Raw genomic sequence first — 18,991 nt, forward strand, 5'->3', positions numbered from 1 at the left:
ATGTCTTATTTGAGTAAAGTAGCGCAAAAGCCTTCATTATCAGCACATATTACTTAACTATTTTTTCGAGTTAATTGCTCAATTAATGCAATAATCATACCTATCTCTCAGGACGGATTCTAATTAATTAATCGGTGGGATGAAAAAGAAAACTTGTGGAAGTTATTCCCAATTGTGAATGCGGAACCTAAAAGACCTAAAGACCTAAAGACTTATTGTAGTGACAAACTTTCATATCGTAATTGCGTTAGGTCGATCGCATTTTAAGTATTTCCAGCATCACTATATTCATAAGGATCTTTAACTAATAATAACTGTTTCTTTTGTAATTTATAAAATGTTTCTGGCTTTATTTATAAAAATATAACATTTTCTTTTTCACTGGTGATCATATAAAAGATTCCTGATAGGAGTCCTTACTGATTTTAGTAATAGCTGCTAGCATAAATTTGATTAAAGATACTCAATTTTTCTTTTTAGTGAGCAAATTAGTAAGAACGATTCTAATTTTTTAGTAATCTAAACTTTCCTCGCTTGAGGAAATGCTTCTTCACAAAAAATGTGAGCTCTTTGGAATAAGAACCCGGGTCAATGAAGTTAATCAACGCGCATACCATGTCACCTCGTCAATTCAATTGAACGCAAATGAACGATTAGAAAATAATTTTCGATTGGTATCTATTGAAATGTGAATCATGGAACTGTAAACCACGGAAAAGCGAGCAAAACAAAAGCACATTAAAATACTCAATTTCACCCTTCTTCCATTTATTTTTTATTATTTTTTGGCATTAAAACTCTTTATAAACCACGCGGAAAAACTAAATAATAATAATAAAAATCAACACGTAGAAGCCAAAGATTTTCATGACCAAAAAAATTTAGTAAAAAGTTCGGAGACTTCATCACAGAAATCTTATACCGCTTCATCCTGTCACGAATTTCTAGAATATGAAAATTAAAGGTTGACATTGTTTTTGAGTAGTCATGATAGAGCCAGGACCTGTGAACCGTGAACAATGGAAAGAAAAAATATTAAGGAAAGCATGTGGTTCACAAGCAACTTAATGGATGATTCAGAACCAGTATTGAACGTCTGAGCTATTGAAGAGCAAAGGAGCACGCAGTTGAGCCTTACGGAGACAGATAATAGACATAACAGGTAGAGGGCGGAAATACAGTTGCCTAAATGGCTGGGCGGCTTAATTTGTCCCAGAATAATGTTTGTTACGGGGCAAGGTGTTTCAAGGAATGCGACGAGTCGCTGATCGATGGGCAAAGGAGCGGCTGTCCTCGAGCCATCCATAATTTCGAGGCCATCAGGATTCCCCATTTGATCGAGGATAATCATTTGTGTCCGTAGAGTAGTTGCCTTATCCTGGGAGGGGTAATTTCGATGCAGCTACGCAACCGATATAAGGCGGGTGATGGAGCTTAGTGTTCAAATCCACAATCCTACCCTCAAGCTATTCCTAACAGACCTACAAAAATATTCAATGCTCTTACTCAGCGGGAATAATATAGTTTCGGAATAGGCTTTTTGAAATCTCACCATTTTCTTTGACGTGATAAATTTTTGCAACATAAAATAATGAAGAATAAAACTGTGAAAGAACAGGAATTCAAACATGCAGAGAATCTGAAACAAATTCTTACATTTAGTGAATTGCTAATATTTTGTCCTTTTTATATTATGACAGAAGGTGATCCATGCGTTTATTATATCATATTTGATATATCGGTGAACGAATGCATAGGGAGATTGATAATATTGTGCATTTTAAATTATAAAATTAGTCTATTATATTTTCCGTTAAATTATTTCTTAATTACAGTTACTCAGAACATATTGTGGTTAGTAACGTAAGGAAAAGAGTGACACTTCCCGTTGGTATGAGTACGTCAACGCCGAGGCGAGGTTATTATCCAATCCTTACCATTGGATTGCCTTTTTTACGAATACCGAGATTTAGGTTTACGATGTCTAACCATTTGCTTCTATAACTACCACACGAAGTGGGTAATCAGCATGATGTTCATAGCGGAAAATCATCAAAAACCAACATTAAAAAACAATGGAAACAAATTGATAAATTTTCAATAATCCACTGATATGAATGACCCTTTGTCGCTAGTCTTAAACAATAATGTAACACCGACGCTGAATATTATGCACACTTCATCCTCCGGTTACAATTAACATCTTTTGCAAATCCATTAACTTCATGACATCACAGCCATACATAGAAATTATACGTCTGGTCCTATGCAAATCCTAGCTGTATGACTCATAATCGTTAGAAAAATTTTGATTTATTACAGGAAATTTTAAATTATTTTAAATATATAAAGAAACACGAAACGGAAAAATATGAACAAAAATTTTACTGCGGAATTCGACCCAATATACATCGCATTCTCTGCCACTCGTTTACTCCACTAGGTCATCGTAGCTGATTTCTGTCATGGCTTTATAATACGTAACATGGAAACCAGCAGTGAAAACAAGGGCAAGTATGTAGTATATTTGCACTAAATAATCATTAAATCCTACGTAATTTAAAACAGAATAATCAATTAGCAAGTAAAATATCCATATGAGAGCATATTTCTTCACGCGCAAATTAAATATTTTCTTTGAGTAACTTCAACATTATCGTTTCGTTTGAACAAATTATTCACTTTGTATAGAATAAAATACAATAAATGTTGTTGAAAATTCAGGTTTTAAATGCCTCACGTTCCTCTCCGGACTCGAAGTGCCCGTCCCGCCGCCCGTGAACACTCCACCGCAAATCGCACGCAGCGCCACGCCTCGTGCGCACGGTGAACCACGGCGGCGGGTGTATAGAAGGCCAACGCATATCAAACTACAGAAATTGTTGTACTTCGAAACCTAAGCACCCATCCAATACATTGTACTACCAACATATATCTAAGTCATTACGGCATGCTACCCAAATTATTTCACTTTTTTTCAAAATTACTCGTCCAAATATAATGTTAACAAACTTCCGCTGACAGTGATACCCTGCGCATATAGTCTTATTTACATGATAATTAAATTTACTTACATCTTTTTACTCTAACAGAACACCCAACAATATAAGCAGTCATGAAATAAAGTGGTATTATTTTATTTGAGCTAAATTGTTAATATAAACAGAATCATAACAGACCAATCTACACAAATTAAGCCAGGATAACACTAGAGTTTTATGGTGACCAAACAAATTTTGGGTTTTGTTTAACTAAATAGGTTATAGAGATAAAAATGTAATGTAAAATTGTCAACAGAGATACTAGATATCCGATTGGCAGTTCTTGGAATCGAGCTCTGAAGAGAATATTGGTTTCCAGAGCTATTTTTACGCTTGTCCACGCTCCTCCACCACAAAAATCGGGACTCGAAAAACTCTGCCCCTCCTGATGTTGAGCTTTATAGGTGACTTCAAATATTCATTCAGTTCCTTCAGAATGGGTGATGAGTCGGAACACGAAACGTCAGCGCTCTTACAAGGAGACATCGCGAGAGTGATGCTTGAGATCTGGATGCCGATGTTATTCCCTGAAACTATATAAGTAAGGCAGAAAAGTTGTCACGGCTTTCGTCCACATAGGTCCGGGTTCGAGAAATGTTGGAATGTAAAGATTTCGCGCTCGGTGATTTCGCTTGAGTAATTTACACATATCAATCACTTCGGTTGTGTATCGGTCTGGTGAACTTTCTCAGGGACCCTTAATGCGATCCTTCCGGGTTAGAGTGTTGGTGTAGGCTGATTTTTTTTCTCTCTTATAATTTTAGAAACCACTGTCACAACTCAACCCCATTCGTTTCATCCTTTTTTTTCATATTAGTTTATGGATTAGAAATGAAACTCCAAATTGTGCCTCCCCACGCAAATTTTGAGGATGTATATACCTAACTACACGTAATTCTCCGGGTAATGTTATCATCATCACCGGGGTTTTCAAACTTTTATTTCTGAATTTGCATCTCCTTTGTCATTTTTAACAATTCGTCCACATTACACCGCTTGTCTGCCCTCCATGGGAATCTACTTTAAGTTAAAAATATCTTGCCACATAAGGTATTAGAAGCATTTGTAAGACAACTCAATTGAAGTGTGGGTTTTCCAGATATAGAGCACACCAGAGAACCAAAATTACTGGCTGGCTCTCTCATGCACAAACACTTTTTAGTAGTATTTTCCTGGACGCAGTTATCGCCTACTGCGTCGTGTAGGAGATGGTGAGTTTTTTAATACTCCCAACTACCATATGCACAGAATTTTGCCCCTTTGAGGCTCTCGCTCTCTTAATGTCAACTCTATATGAGCACCTAGTTTCATCACTGATGATGAAATCACCATTATATTTTGTCATTAAACTTTTGTTTGTATTTGAAAAATCTCTGCGGATTTCAATACTCATGCTAGTGAGCCATGCCCTTTTTTAATACATAGTAGTTTTTATTTGCTTCATACGAAATTTATTTTACTACGTAATTACAAATATCCTGAAGGTCACGTGGTCAGGCACCATTCTGAACTCCATTTAAATTCCATAAACTAATATGAAAATTATAAAAATATGAAATTAGAAGTTATTAATCTAAACGAATGGGAAAGAGTTGTAACAGCGATTTCTAAAATTAAGAGAGAGAAATGACGCCACAAGTGTTCTAAACAGTAAATGACGTTACATCACCGAGGTCGCAGTCCTCTTCCTTCCTATGAGCTCTCTCATTACACAATCCCTACATTTACTTTGTCTCTCGCACTATTTCCCATGCACATCTATTTGTATATCTGGTTCTAACTGGAATGGTTATTGGTGATTATCGGAACCTAGATCTCATGAAGCACGTAAGCGAAGATTACTCGATTTAAGTCATGGTGTGCGGAGTCTTTACATACGAAAACCTGTAAAACCCGCCTATGTGTAAGAGAGCCGTGATATTTATTTTACCTTACCTATTTAGTTTCAGATAATAACATCGGCAACCATATCCCGAGCATCACTTATACCTCTCCCGGAAAAAGGCATTAACCATTACTATACTTGTGCCCATCGGCACTCCTTGGCATTAAAAATCGGTGTTATTTTTCGAACTGAAAGTCCATCTTGCTTATGACAATCTCAGTCAGTCGGATAATGCAGCTGGTGGATGGGAAATGCGGTGTAGATCCCCGCGAAAGGAAAAAGTGAAAAAAGTCGAATGTCTTCAACGCGAGGGATAGATGTGTAAAGAATGTCACTGCCGCTGGGAATATGGAAAAAATTGTAAATATAAAGAGGTAGCAGTTTTTAATGAAAGAAGGTAGCAGCATACAATTCCCACTCACAAGGCAGTAAAGACTATTACTATCTAATAAAATTATTTTTTTTGTTCGTGTGAGACATAATTTAACTAATCTTAAATAAGTGCAGATGCGTAGATAATTGAATAAATAATACAAAGTACACCGGGTCATCTAATCACAAATAAAATTTTCTCGAAAAGGGGTCGACTTGCGTCTGAGTCGTTGCGCAAGTCCAGTCAAATTGCAACATACAAAGATGAAACTTGCGTTGGAAGTGGTTGGTTTAGTTGCATCAAACATCAAATGCCCATTATTTTATTCAGTGGCATGGGGAAAAGGCATTTTCATGTTTTTCATCGTCGCGCGTGTTTCTGCCGGGGACGAGGTCACCTCGGGATGTGCACTGGCTGGTTTGTTCCGTAAAAATCCGCATGTATTGCTGTCGGTCGGACCTTGTGCTAGGACGACCTTTCATCCTCTACTTTTTTCTTATGGCAAACAAGAGTAATTGTATTGCTGAGCAATAAATGTGTCATAATATAAAATTTTCAGAATTTTCACTTTCTCTTCCTGCATTTCCCTGTGGTTTTCTTCCGTATCCATAGGTATCAGGATCATTGCACTCTCGTTTCTCATGGCCTCCTATCCAGAATGGTTTCCCGTGGCTGCTTTTTCCTACCTGGGATTCCGCTTCTTTTATCTCTACAACTGCGGTTCCGACCGACGTAGATACAGGTAAAGTAATGTTTTGCAATTTTAAATTACAATAAAAGTCAGAATCATTTAGTTTATATTTCTTGTTCAACGGTCAATCCTTCATTTAGTGGCATGAATAGTAAAATTTAGATTAGTATCAGATGCAAAAAATTTAATTCAACTTTTTAAATCAAATCTTGACAAAATGAACTCCTATCCTTTCCCACGGTGGATTGTGTACCTTAATTAATCTAGGCAAACTATTATGTGTCCACACATTCGTATCAAATTTGGTGTGGTTCAACAGGATTGAGCAGGTACTACATTTCCAACAAAATGGATTAAACCAACGAATGAAATAAAGCCTCTTAGACCATGAAACAATTATCGCTTCTTTCGTCGCCTGGTGTGTTCCTGAAACTGGAAATGAGCTAATATTGATCGTAAGATGCGATGTAAACTGTCATTAAGGCAAGCCGTATTTATAAGTTCGTATAAATTACATAGGACATTATATTTCATAATCAAAATGCAAGAAGAGGTACTTCCGAAAAATAAATGAATTCCTTAAGGAATCGAGACCGAATGCTACAGGCTACCTTTTTCTCACAGTATATTAACTTTATTTTATTATATTCATGGTTATTTCCTTTCGTAGATGTCTACTGCCGTGTTAAAGGATTTCAGTCAATTAAAAAAAGAAAAAGCGCTGCAAATGGCTACCATGGAATTTCACGCAGATAGAATCCATCCGACCCTACGGTAATTTTTGCCGTTAATTCACCAGGTTTTCGTCCATATTTTTCTATGAGCGTTCACTACAACACCAGGGCACTGTAATATTATCATTAGTTTTTCATTTATTAAATTATAAATTGGTGCCCTATCGAAAAGTTAGAAGAACGTTAGCTTAAGGAGTCAACAATAATAACATCACGCTTTTTAACTGTGCAGGATCCGATTTTGTACGACGTTATTGCATCTTTAACTTATAATGTTTGACTGGGAAAGCAAGAAAACAACTTTTTGTCTTGTAATTATTTAAGTACCAGTTTTCAAGAGATGCCACAAAAAATGCATGTGCATTCATAGTTTAATCTGTTAAATATCTGTAAAATCCTCAATATTTCTTCATCCTATGCCTTGTGTGTTAAATAAAACTAAGTAACAAGAACATCGAGAAGGTCTTCTCGCATGGAATGGTTCATTATATATTCGTACGTAATCCCCATTTTTTTCGATCATCCCTATAAGAGAAATTTTCCATTTTTTTCAAATTTTCTGCTAGCTGAATGGATGGAAAATAAATGTTAAAAGTTACATCTATCACTGAATTATTTGATGTTTCGGTCAGGTTAGTAACTTTGTATTTCCCCATCGTTTCATTTGGTAGCCAAGATTCATCCTTGCCACAATATGGAAAAGCATTTAGGCAGTATATTGATTGAAAATCTGTCAAAACCTAGTACTTAATTCCCAATTTGTCTGGTTTATTTGGCATGTACCTCATAAAAGGGCAGCGACGTTTCATTGGATAGAGCTATGCATTGGCTGCTACGCCGAAGTCTCCATCGAATTCACTATCTTGATCTTTGCAACTGGAATCGTTGCTTCCATCACACGCTAATGGTTATAGATTAGGCGGACAGTCCTTGGACTGATGTCTCCGATTTGCTTCCAGAATTCTTATATCACCTATAAAACAGCAGCTACACAATATGGTGTACAATATTCCCTAGCAGCCATTTGAATGAAAACTCTTGATGAACTTTTTCTCTTGATGTCCTTGTCGACATCTAACTTCCTTCAACTCGCTACTGACTTGCCTGCGGAAAATTTTCCAACAAAAGTGAAATATGGTCTACCCTTCTCCAGCTGAATTGGAGGAGGAGCATTTCAAATTCATACAAATGGATCAAAATTCAAAAGTAATGCTAAGCACCGTTCGAAAGGTATGGACTCAACCTCCCTCCGGGGGCTGATTCGCATATTTCAATATCTTACAGTTATGCTTCTTGTCATGTTCTTACGAACCTCTATTCAACAGTGAGCAGATGAATACAGGGAAAGTAGACAGCACTAAAAACAATTGAAAAACACAAAAGACTTTATCATTACATTTCCCTTTCAATTTAAAAAAAATCAACCCAAACGAAAATAACAATTCCAACGTTAATATCACACTTTATAAAATAATAATGATCATTTTATTCAAACAAACTTTTCAGACATTACTATTAGAATATACATGTGCTAAAATTTAAAGAAAGTGATGTACTTTAAAATCACCTAATTTACATTATTGGTAATAATCATATACAAAATTAACATTGAAATAATATTCAAAATAAAATCAATCGCAGTACCTCTTTTTTTCTCACAATCCTGCCTGTTCTAGTTTTGTATTCACTATCAATTACATTGTTATAATTTGTTTGCATAGGGGTTATAGATTGTCTTCAACAAAATGAATTCCTTCGCAACATCCAATACTCATGATTTTTTACTATGTAGGACCTTGGTGTTCTATCTTTAGCACCTACTACACCATGTACCCTCTCTCTTATATTTAATTACAATGTTATCACCTGGGTGAAATTTTTGCCTGGTGACAGCGCCTCTGTCATAATATTGCTTACATTTATCTCCAGTTTATTATGTACATTTTTCTTAATCAGTGGTTTTAACAATTTGCTACTAATTGGCAATTTGGACGTTAGCTTTCAGCTCATTAGTAACTGAGCTACTGATGCACCTAGGCCAGAGATAGGAGTGTTTCTATATTCCAACAGTGAGAGATGAACATCATCTCCACTCTCATTACATTTTCTTAGCATCATCTTACAGATTTGAACTCCTCTTTCAGCTAGTCCAGTTGATTTAGGGTAAAGAGGCAAACTAATTGTTTTTAACCATATTCCCCAATCATTTGAAAAATGTCCGAAGTAAAGAGAATTAAAAGGTATATTGTCGTAATTAATTACTCTTGGAATACGATTGGTAGCAAAGACTGGTTTCAGATTTATTACAATTGTACCTGCTGTACATGATCCTAGCAAAAATAATTCGTTCCAGTCAATTATAATAATGGTTACAGATTTCAATGAAAACCATATACTACCATAATAATACCATTATTTTGGTCACCCATTCATTTTCTCAATTAGACAGTATATACAAATACATGCTACAAGTCAAAATTAGTTTCCCCACTATTCGCTAGCTTCTACTATTAAAACTTAAAATTTACTTAAGTAAAACGCGGGTAGTTGGCTTGAATTACTTTCTTGAATGCAAAGGATTTCTCCGAACACCATTAAAGTTTCTGAACAAATATGTTTCACCACAAATGTTTAATGGAATGTCCATTAACAACATTAATGCAATATATATTTAATGTGGAATTCAATACATATTGTTTCCTCAATAGGCAAGAAATTATTCAAAAAATTATGATTTAGTTTATCGGCACAGTTCGTGTTCTTTGAAAAATTTCAGTGAGCATATTAAAATCAGGTGATACGAAGACACAACAGCACTTTTCGTACGATTCACTATTGTCAGATTTACTTTTTCACAGGTGATTCATCCATCCTCAAATTCTCCATCACCTTCCTCTGCTTTTTTTACATCTGTAGCTGAAATTACGATACTATTCCATCATAATACATGAAAGCACAGCTGTGACGTTGCCGCCTACTTCATTTCCTAAACAGAGAATGAATACTGAAATTAGGGAGTCATATAATATAAAGATAGCATTAGAAACGAAAGCTTCTAGTTCATATAGTAAAGAGATATCGTCACGAGCATTACAATAAAAGTTTATACATATTTATTTTGTCATGCAACAAACAAACAGACGTCGAAGCCTAACACAATTACGAAGGAAATCAAACATATTTAGATTTCATTGATTACTTCACATGACATACATCTCACATTGAACAACCGATAGGATACAGGTAATTGATTCAATATTTATGCCCGATAAATCGTCATTATCATAATCAAACGATGATTTAACCCACCTGGCTGAAGCAATTGTGAAATCTATCACACCCACAACAAACAGCTGATTTCCTAAATGTGATTTTCAAAGCGTATTATATACATCCAAGTCTATAATATATACAGCTCTATGTGTGACTGATATCTCACTCATTCACTCACTGATTCACGAATACAAATTCCCGACCAACGTGCTGGGAAGACGAAATTTTTAAAGGGGAAAAATCCGAAAACTCAAAAAAGTCGATCGGTTTTCGAGATATATCGATCCGAATAAACATTGGAGCCTTATGGGACTGCAACTTTTTCCATGTATTGCCTACTTGCAAATGCCTCAGGAACATGAAATTTCGATGACCAAAACTAGATTTTTTTTCGATTTTTTAATGTGAAACAGTTTGCCATATTTTGATTACAAGTATTTATTATAATTTTTTTAAATTTCCAATGCTTTTCTTACGGGCCTATCTTTGGATTTTTTTAAATCAACTTGCAATAGTTGTAGGAATAAGTGCTTAACGTATGAGATACTAGAATTTTTGGTTGATTTTTTGGTGTGGTACTCTGCAATATTTTGATTTAAAGTATTATTTCTAACTTTTTGAAATTACCAATGCTTTTCTTATAGGCCGAACTTCGGTATTTTTTGACCTATCTGCAATAATTGTAGGACAAATTCCTTTAAATGCAAGATACTAGATTTTTCCTCAATTTTTTGGATTACTTACAATTTCCATAACTCAAACGAATAACGAGTAATCAACGACAATCGATTTTCCAATGAAATCGCGACTCCTACAACGTTTGGTAACTTACAACACATCCGCCGTGAAGTTTGCATTCCCTCAACACACGATTTTTTATTTTTCGGAATTTATTTTTGCCACTTCCCGACGACGTAGATACACTAAATTCCGGTGAGTGATGCCTTTCTTGTGCCCCTACGAGCCGCTAAAAGAAGAACGCAGAACATTAAATTTAAACGGGTGACACCGTCGAAAAACCTTGCTTGCACTACAGCCAAAGAGCCGGTAAACTGATGGTAAATGATGCCACGTTTTACTCGACAAACACATGAAATCCCCCGATAACCCCTTGGGACCCCCTCAGAAAATAAAAATTACCTAATAAGTCGTATATTTCGTGTACCATTCATCCCAGTTGTATCGTTTTTATTGATTCGGAATGGGAATTGTGTCGGCTATATTTACCCGTCATGTTCAATTATCCATGCACATACCAGTAATAAAACTTCAAATATTTAAATGTACATTTCTTAACAAAATAGTAGAGGCAAAATGCTACTCCTTGCTCATGGACACCTAAACGCAATTTTTTAAAACCACTTCACCATAAGGTACGGCCACGAAATTCGCGTGAATAATGCCTTATTACAGCGCCTATGCACCGCTATGTGGAGAACACAGAATTTGTTATCTATATGTGAGTAATAGGGGAAAATTCATTGTTCCCGTGTAGCTAGAGAGCTGGAATTTTTATTGTGGGAAGGCAAACAAATTGTATGCAGGAAAACCCCTCGAAATTTCACGCAGCTTCCTATAAGACCAGAAGAATGAGGGGGTTTTAGGGGGAGTAGCCCCACGCGCGCGCAGCTCAGCGAGATTTTAATATAATTTTTTAATATAAATTTAGCAATTATTTATAGTTGTAAGTCAATATTCCGTTAAATACAGAAAATGTAAAAAATATTTACTCCCTCATCGGCTGCGAAAACAGTTCAGAAAATTTTTCGTACGGGAAGAGGCGGAACTTCGAAATAGCTCGGGTAATAAATAGCCAGATGCTATTCCGAACAAAATTATAACTCCTCTTCATTCAGAATACGGGGTCGTTGCAATAATGACCCGCGGAATAGCATATGCTATTTAACGCTTTTCCAGAATAGCAGCCCAAGTTCTGTTTAAACTTCTAGAAATCATCATTCACCTTGCCCGTTAAGACTAACGGATTAGAAGGCCCTGCTTGCTGCATCCTCGAAACTTTCTCTTACACTTTACTTTCAACACGTCGCGTCGTCTGACTACGATGTGATGAGTACCTACTATCGAGCACATGGCCTTGATCGAGCACTACCGACTGCGCCATGTCAATTTCTTACGAACGTTCATTTAACAGGGAACAAATGTATACATGAATGAAGAGAAGAATACATAGAATACATATACAATAGAATTTTACAATCCATCCAATCCCTCCACTCCCTCAAAAGGAGACAGGAGTTAGCACTGGGGGGCAGCGTGCAGTCCGCCCACCACAAACCCCGACGGGGTCAGGCGGCACTACGGCGGGACACCTGGCTAAAGCTATGATGGAGTGATAATGCCATATGAAGTGGCGGCTCGTGAGTCAAATGCTAGGGGGGCGCACTCCACCGGGGGGGGGTAATAATTTTTAATATTTCATGTATTTCATTAATATTTTACGGCAATCTAGGAGTTAAATTTTGTGATGCCATATGTTCCGTTTTTTTAACAAAAATACCTAGTTTTCCTAATGAAGCTTGATTAATAAATACTAAATGCAGTAGACTCTCGGTCATACGAATCGGCTTAGTCCGGACTCACGATTATACTGATCAATAATCTTGAAGAATTAAAATACATTTGCTGCGATAAATTGCAAATACAAATGAAAATACGTAACTTTAGGTTTTAGCGCCCACATTCTTCGTATGGATATGCCTGCAATACACTTCTGTTGTTCGTTTTGCAATCATAATGCGTTATTTGTCAAATCTATGCAACATTTAAAATGATTTAGGTAGCAATGACACTTGCAACACCTGAGGAGGGAGGGGAGTGTCACTGACTTCCACTAGGTAACAAACACTACTACAATGCGCGCGCTTTACTATTGCAGATGTAAACATAGATGGCGGTGTTCGCGTTGCTTCTTGAATACAGTATGCTTTAAAATCAATCATAAAACATTTATCACACATTTTTAACAAAATCTGAAATACTCACATGCCTTTCGTTATATTGCAGAAGTCCATTCTTCTCTCCTTTTGTCCAGCAAAGCGATCAATTACACGTTCGTTGAAATCAGCGCCGGACAACGATTTCTTTCCGATTGAACACATGGTAAGGGCACTAGTCTATAAATAAACAAGGGACGACACAAAATAGGCCGACGAAAAATAGGACCAAAGAGAACAAGGTGCCTGGACACAAAATTGGGACCATTTTTCCCCATATTTCCCTAAGAAAACGAGCACTGTTGAATAATTCAAAATTGTCTTCTTGAACATACACGCAGCACTAAGAAACTTCTTAATCGGCAATTAAACACAATTAACTCCTCGAAAATGATGTCTGAACTCATTTCACTCCGTTATTTCCGAGAGTCTTGCCGTTACTATAAGGACGACTCAAAGGAGATAGAAGTCTTGGTCCACTAATGCTGATTCAGCTGAGGGACGAATTTAAGGTCAGAAAAGGCATTCAGGCAAACAAAGGACGTCACGGACCATCTCCTTGAGTCTAAGATTCATATGTGGTAAACACACGGGACGCCAACGGGTCGCATTTGGAATAACCATCTCTTCGAAATCATTGCCATGAGATAATAGAATATAAATTCTAGACCGTAAAAGAAGACGACTCTGAACCACAGATAGGAGCTGTAAGGATCTCTGCACTGATATGAACTGTGGAATCATGAATGAAAAATGTACACGGCACTTCTTGACATTCATTGAATGACTCTATATAAAGTCACGTTTTACGGTTAAAATCATGTTTAATCCTTCACCCTATCACGCACGCACCTATATCTTAAATTCTAAATCAGTGGGGAATAATAACTGATTTTTCCTAATACTGCAGGTCTTTTGATAAATTTATCTGAAAAATAGGTACAGCATTTCTAATCATCGGGACGATATTAATGCATCGTTAAGGCCTAAATATTATAATATTAGTTTCCCCAGGGTTCTAGAAATTCGTAATCATAACAGAAGTGTGGAAAATACTCGAGAATAGTTTTCCTTCGTCAATACGGCCTTTAAATGGTTGGATTTTATGTGTTCCGGAATTCAAACTCCAAAAAATGCAAGCAGAATGGGATAATTTATTTACTGTAGCAATACCTACCAGTAATTAAAAATAAACATCGTACAACTACACCCAGTACAGTGACCATTCTGATTCCGTAGGTCCCTTTTCTGTAGCAGCACCAAGTAGACGTCAGATTATACGCCCGCCGGCCTGCGCAGCGATGTCAACTCACTCGTCGCTCTGCGCAATCTCGGACGACGTCCCAAGACTTCCGTAAGACACAACGTTAGACGCGTCATAGCACCAGCAGCCCCCACCACTACCACTCTCCATATAACTGCATGGGGATGGATTGGGACGTTCTGGCCAGCGCCCCACGGCTACAAACACGAGCTTCTCGCGCTATTTCTTTTCGTATTTTTTCCAACACTTTCGATGTATGGGACTGGAGAAACACTTTAATTAATCAGATGTATAGTTTTAAATTAATATATATTTATTTTTTTACTTTTTCAAATATTTCGGAGGAGCGGCGTCCGAGAGTCCTTATGGGCATACCGCCACTGGCCAAATGACCATAAAAATGAAACCCTTATTCGTAGACATGATGTTGCAACGCAAAATAATGATATCTAAGAGACCTCTGAATCTTGGCTTATGGACAACACTCATTGGATACGTGTGATTTTTCGGTGTGGGCAATACAATAATCATCGAAAAAAATAATATAACTGCATGTATTATACGCATAGCAACGATTGAGGACTTTTTATTTCCCTAGGGGGATGACATTCAATGGACACAAAGTAGATTTTTTGTTTGATTTTTTGATGTGGTTGTCATTGCGATATTTTGATATTTACTATTTTTTATCATTTTTTTAATTCCAATGCTTTTCTTACGGGCCTATCTTTGAATTTTTTTTGACCAACTTCTAATAATTGTAGGACAAATTCCTTGAAACGCAAGGTACTAGATTTTTTGCTTAATTTTTCGGCTATTTTGGAATATTAACAAGTCGAACTAATTCCGAGGAATAAACGATTTTCGATTTTCCTTTGTCGAGGAGACTTTCGGATTTCGGCTTTGAGACTTTGGCATGTGAAAATTTGGAATCTTCAAAAAAAAACCGTTTAGGGTTCTCCGAACTCGGGAAACTCCGAACTCCGAAAACGCGAATTGACATTTTTAATCAGGCAAAAGTTAAATCAAGCGGATCGAATAATTAGAGGCGAAGTTATTAGCGATCCGAGTGTGCAATCGATGCATGTCTTTTTCATACTTATTTACATAGTTACGGGGATAGAATTTTTAATAATTCGCTTAGACAGCAACATTCTTTACGTACATGCAAATTATATTGATGAGTAATGGTCCCTTATAAAGATATATCGAAATGAAATAATATCGATAGGTCTCATTTTTTCTTTTGTTTTTGAGCGTACCATTTTGAAATTTTTAGGATAGAACGTGAATGGTGATATGAGATCACTGTTATCTTTTTCGAATATCTAAGCCACAAACAGACGTTCTTTGGTATTATTTATTGACACAGCGAATGCCAATCTAATTAGAAATGGAACCCGTATGTATTCAATTGGCATATCTGTCGAAATAATAGGGATTCGTGGTAGTAATATATCTCCTTGGAACTTCCAGGAACTCGTGAGCCCAAGAAGGTCAATAAGAAACCAATTACTCTTCTTTACTGGAAATTTCATAACTCCCTACCCCCGCGACTTAAATTCAGGTTTAGGATAACGAATATTTCATTTATATGTGCTCATAGTGAACGACTGATGACGGCTAGCAGTACACCCATATAAACCCCTGGCATCCCCCTGAAACCCCTAAATATGTAAAATGTGACATTTACTCTCCTTTTTGGGACATTCTGGCCGACATTACGCCGCATTGTCCGTCCCCTCACAGGTCTAGATATGGAATATTTGCTAATAGCGGGCCACCGTAAACCATGCGGGAAAATTAAACCTGAAAACACTCGATCACCTTCTGGGACCTCCCAGAAAAATAAAAGTTATTAAGTTCTCCTTTCCGGGCACTTTTCGTCACCATTCAGGCCGTTTTCCTCAAACCTTCGAGTTATTAGAACCCACGATAACCCCGTGAAACTTACCAAAAAGATTATTCTTCTGAATGATCGCATAATTCCGTATTTATCGTCAGAATTCCACCACTTATCCGGAATACTACGACTATCGGCACGGAATTTATGAGATCGATTTGTGACCAGTGGTTGAACACAAATATGAAACCCCCGGTATTTTTTTGAAACCTCCCCAAAAAATTAATATTTGCCATTACGTTTCCTTTTATGGGTACTTGTGGCCGCCATTACGCCGCATTTCCCTACCCTTTCCAATCATCGCTACAGAATCAGCGTGGATTATTGTTGACCGCATGTATAACACACATTAAAACCCCTGCATCCCTCTGGAGCCCCCCTCGGAGGAAGAAACCCGTAATGGGGGTAAAGTGGAGCAGCAGCGAGGGGCCTCCTCACCACCGAGGCGGCGACGCCGCCCTTCAATGAACTGCCGCAGCGCGGGGGCGTAAGTAACCCTTTGACGGCGAAGCCCCATTTACTAGAAACGGTGAAGCCAAACCAAGAAACAAGCGGCACAGCCGGTGGTGGCTACCTCCACCTACTTTTCAGTTCGGAACAGTTTGGAACTGCCACTGCCCTCTAGGCGGCAAAGCCAGCCCCTAACGAGGAACGGCGAATTAGATGCCGTTCCGAGGACTGAGCGGAGTACCCCTGGGGGGGCATACTCTTCCCTTGGCAGCGAAGCCACCTCATAACGAGGAACGGCAAAGCCGTTCCGAGGAATGAGAGCGGCAGCCGCGGTAGGACTCCCTTAATCGTGGCGCGTGGCGCCCCCAACAAGGAATGACTAAGCCGGCCCAAGGTCTGAGCATTGCAGCTCTAGGCGACTCCGTTCTCCCTTGGCGGCGAAGCTATCCCTGAAACTAGGATCGGCGAAGGCGCGGCGCAATCGCGGGTAGCGACTCTCTTTCCACCGACCGACCGCGCAGGGAACGGCGAAGCAGTTCGAGGAGGTGTCCGACCAAGCTGGCCGCGAAGTGGGGTCGAGCCCTATAGCCCCCGAGGACCTAGTGGACAGACGTTCGAGGAACAGCAAAGCTCTTACGAGGAGTTAACCGGCAACGGCGGTCGTGACGCACCCAAGGGTCTGCTTCCCTCCCCGCTGTACTAGCATTTTGCGGTCAGATTACTCGTATAAAAATTCTATGAACACCCACAAAATTAGACGGCGACGGCCGTATCGAGGACTAACTGGCCTAGGTTCGGGTGGCGTCAGTAACCCTCGGGCGGGCCGCCCTTTACAAGAAACTGCGAAGCCATCCCGAAGAACACGCGACGGATCCGCTGGGGGCTTCTAACCTTATAACGGCGTATAACGTATAACGGTGAAACAGTTACGAGGACTAAGCGGGGTACCCCCGGGGGGCGCACTCAACCCCTTGGGCGACAAAGCCACCTCTCAACGAGGAACTGCGAAACCGTCCCGAGGAATGAGCGTGGCAGCGGCGATAAGACTCCTTTATCTCCGGGCGGCGTGGTGCCCCCTACGAGGAATGGCGAAGCAGTCCACAGTTCTGAGTAGTGCAGATTCGGGGGACTCCCTTGCCCCTGGGCGGCGATGTTATCGCTGAAACGAGGATCGGCGTAGCCGCGGTTAGTGACTCTTCCCTCCAACCGTCCGCGACAGGGAACGGCGAAGCAATCCAGGGAGTCGGCCGACCAAGCTGGCCGCAAAGTGGCTTCTAGGGGTTCGAGCCCTATTGCCCCGCAGGACTTTGTGGACAGCGGTAGGAGGATGGGCGATGACGTGTTGAAGACCTTGCCGACGATGCCTGTGGTGGAGCAGACTCTCTACCCCCTGGCCGGCAAAGCCGGCCCCTATCACTTTTGGGTCAGAATTTTCGATTAGAAATTTTACGACAACCACAAACTAAGACAGCGAAGCCAAACCGGGGGATTCTAAGTTAAAAATTGACGCTGATCTTACGACCGATTTCTCATGAAGTTTGCACTTGCATGAAATTATGTATTACTGTTCGGAATAAGATAATTTAGCCGCGGGGGGGCCTCCCTTCCCCTCTGGTCACGGGGAATTTGGGAGCGGAGCCTCTAAGAACGGCAAAGCCGTTACGAGGAGTTCGCTGGCGACGACGGACAAAGCGGTTGCTACCCTTACCCAACGGCCGCCGAAACCGACACCTAGAACTTTATTCCCTGAGCTACGAGGGACGGCAAACCGTTCCGAGGAATGAGCTGGAGAAGGTGGGTGCGGTGTGCGCTTTCCTTCCTCACTGGACGGCGAAGACAGCCCCGAGGACTTTGTGCACAGAGCTTCGAGGAACGATGAAGCCGTTCCGAATAATATGCCGGCGACGCAGACCGTACCTTAGAAGAGTGTTTGTTTTCCTCCCCCTCACCTTCCCGAACCCGGTAATTTTGGGAAGGGGCTTCCAAGTGATGTTTCTGCGAAGTCGGCAGAAAATCCGTCTGTGAATATATTTTATGGAAAAATATAATATGTTCCATTGCCCTTTACGTAGTTTCGTGGGTTGAATAATGAAAATGATTAACATATATAGTGTCAATATCTTCAACCGGGTGTTGGCAACAGATTGTTTTAATTTCCCTATGTTGCAGAGATAAAAGTAAAACAATGCCAAAAATCACATAAATTTCGATTCATAAAAGATTCACACAATATATCTAGTACTTTCGGCCGACCGAGTCCTTACGAAGGCGGCTCCAGCGGGTGCTTACATTCCCCCTGGACCGAAAAGGGGTGCTTTGGAGTTAGTGGACTGAGATTTGATTAAGTACGAGGCCGTTACCAAGCCGACCGTGGCGTAGCCGAGATTTCGTTTTCGTTCATCATTTGCGGTCGGATTATTCCT

At 39.2% G+C, this 18,991-nt stretch overlaps 1 protein-coding gene across 1 annotated transcript in view; it reads left to right on the forward strand.

The window, feature by feature from the left end:
• LOC124173244 overlaps window positions 1–18,991 on the forward strand; it is a 59,081-nt gene that overhangs the window by 35,301 nt on the left and 4,789 nt on the right. Inside the window, exon 5 of the mRNA XM_046552767.1 lies at window positions 5,912–6,041. Coding sequence (XP_046408723.1) covers window positions 5,912–6,041 — 130 coding nt within the window. The remainder of the gene's footprint in view (window positions 1–5,911; window positions 6,042–18,991) is intronic.

Source organism: Ischnura elegans (assembly GCF_921293095.1).
Source record: "Ischnura elegans chromosome 13 unlocalized genomic scaffold, ioIscEleg1.1 SUPER_13_unloc_4, whole genome shotgun sequence".
Lineage (NCBI taxonomy): Eukaryota > Metazoa > Arthropoda > Insecta > Odonata > Coenagrionidae > Ischnura > Ischnura elegans.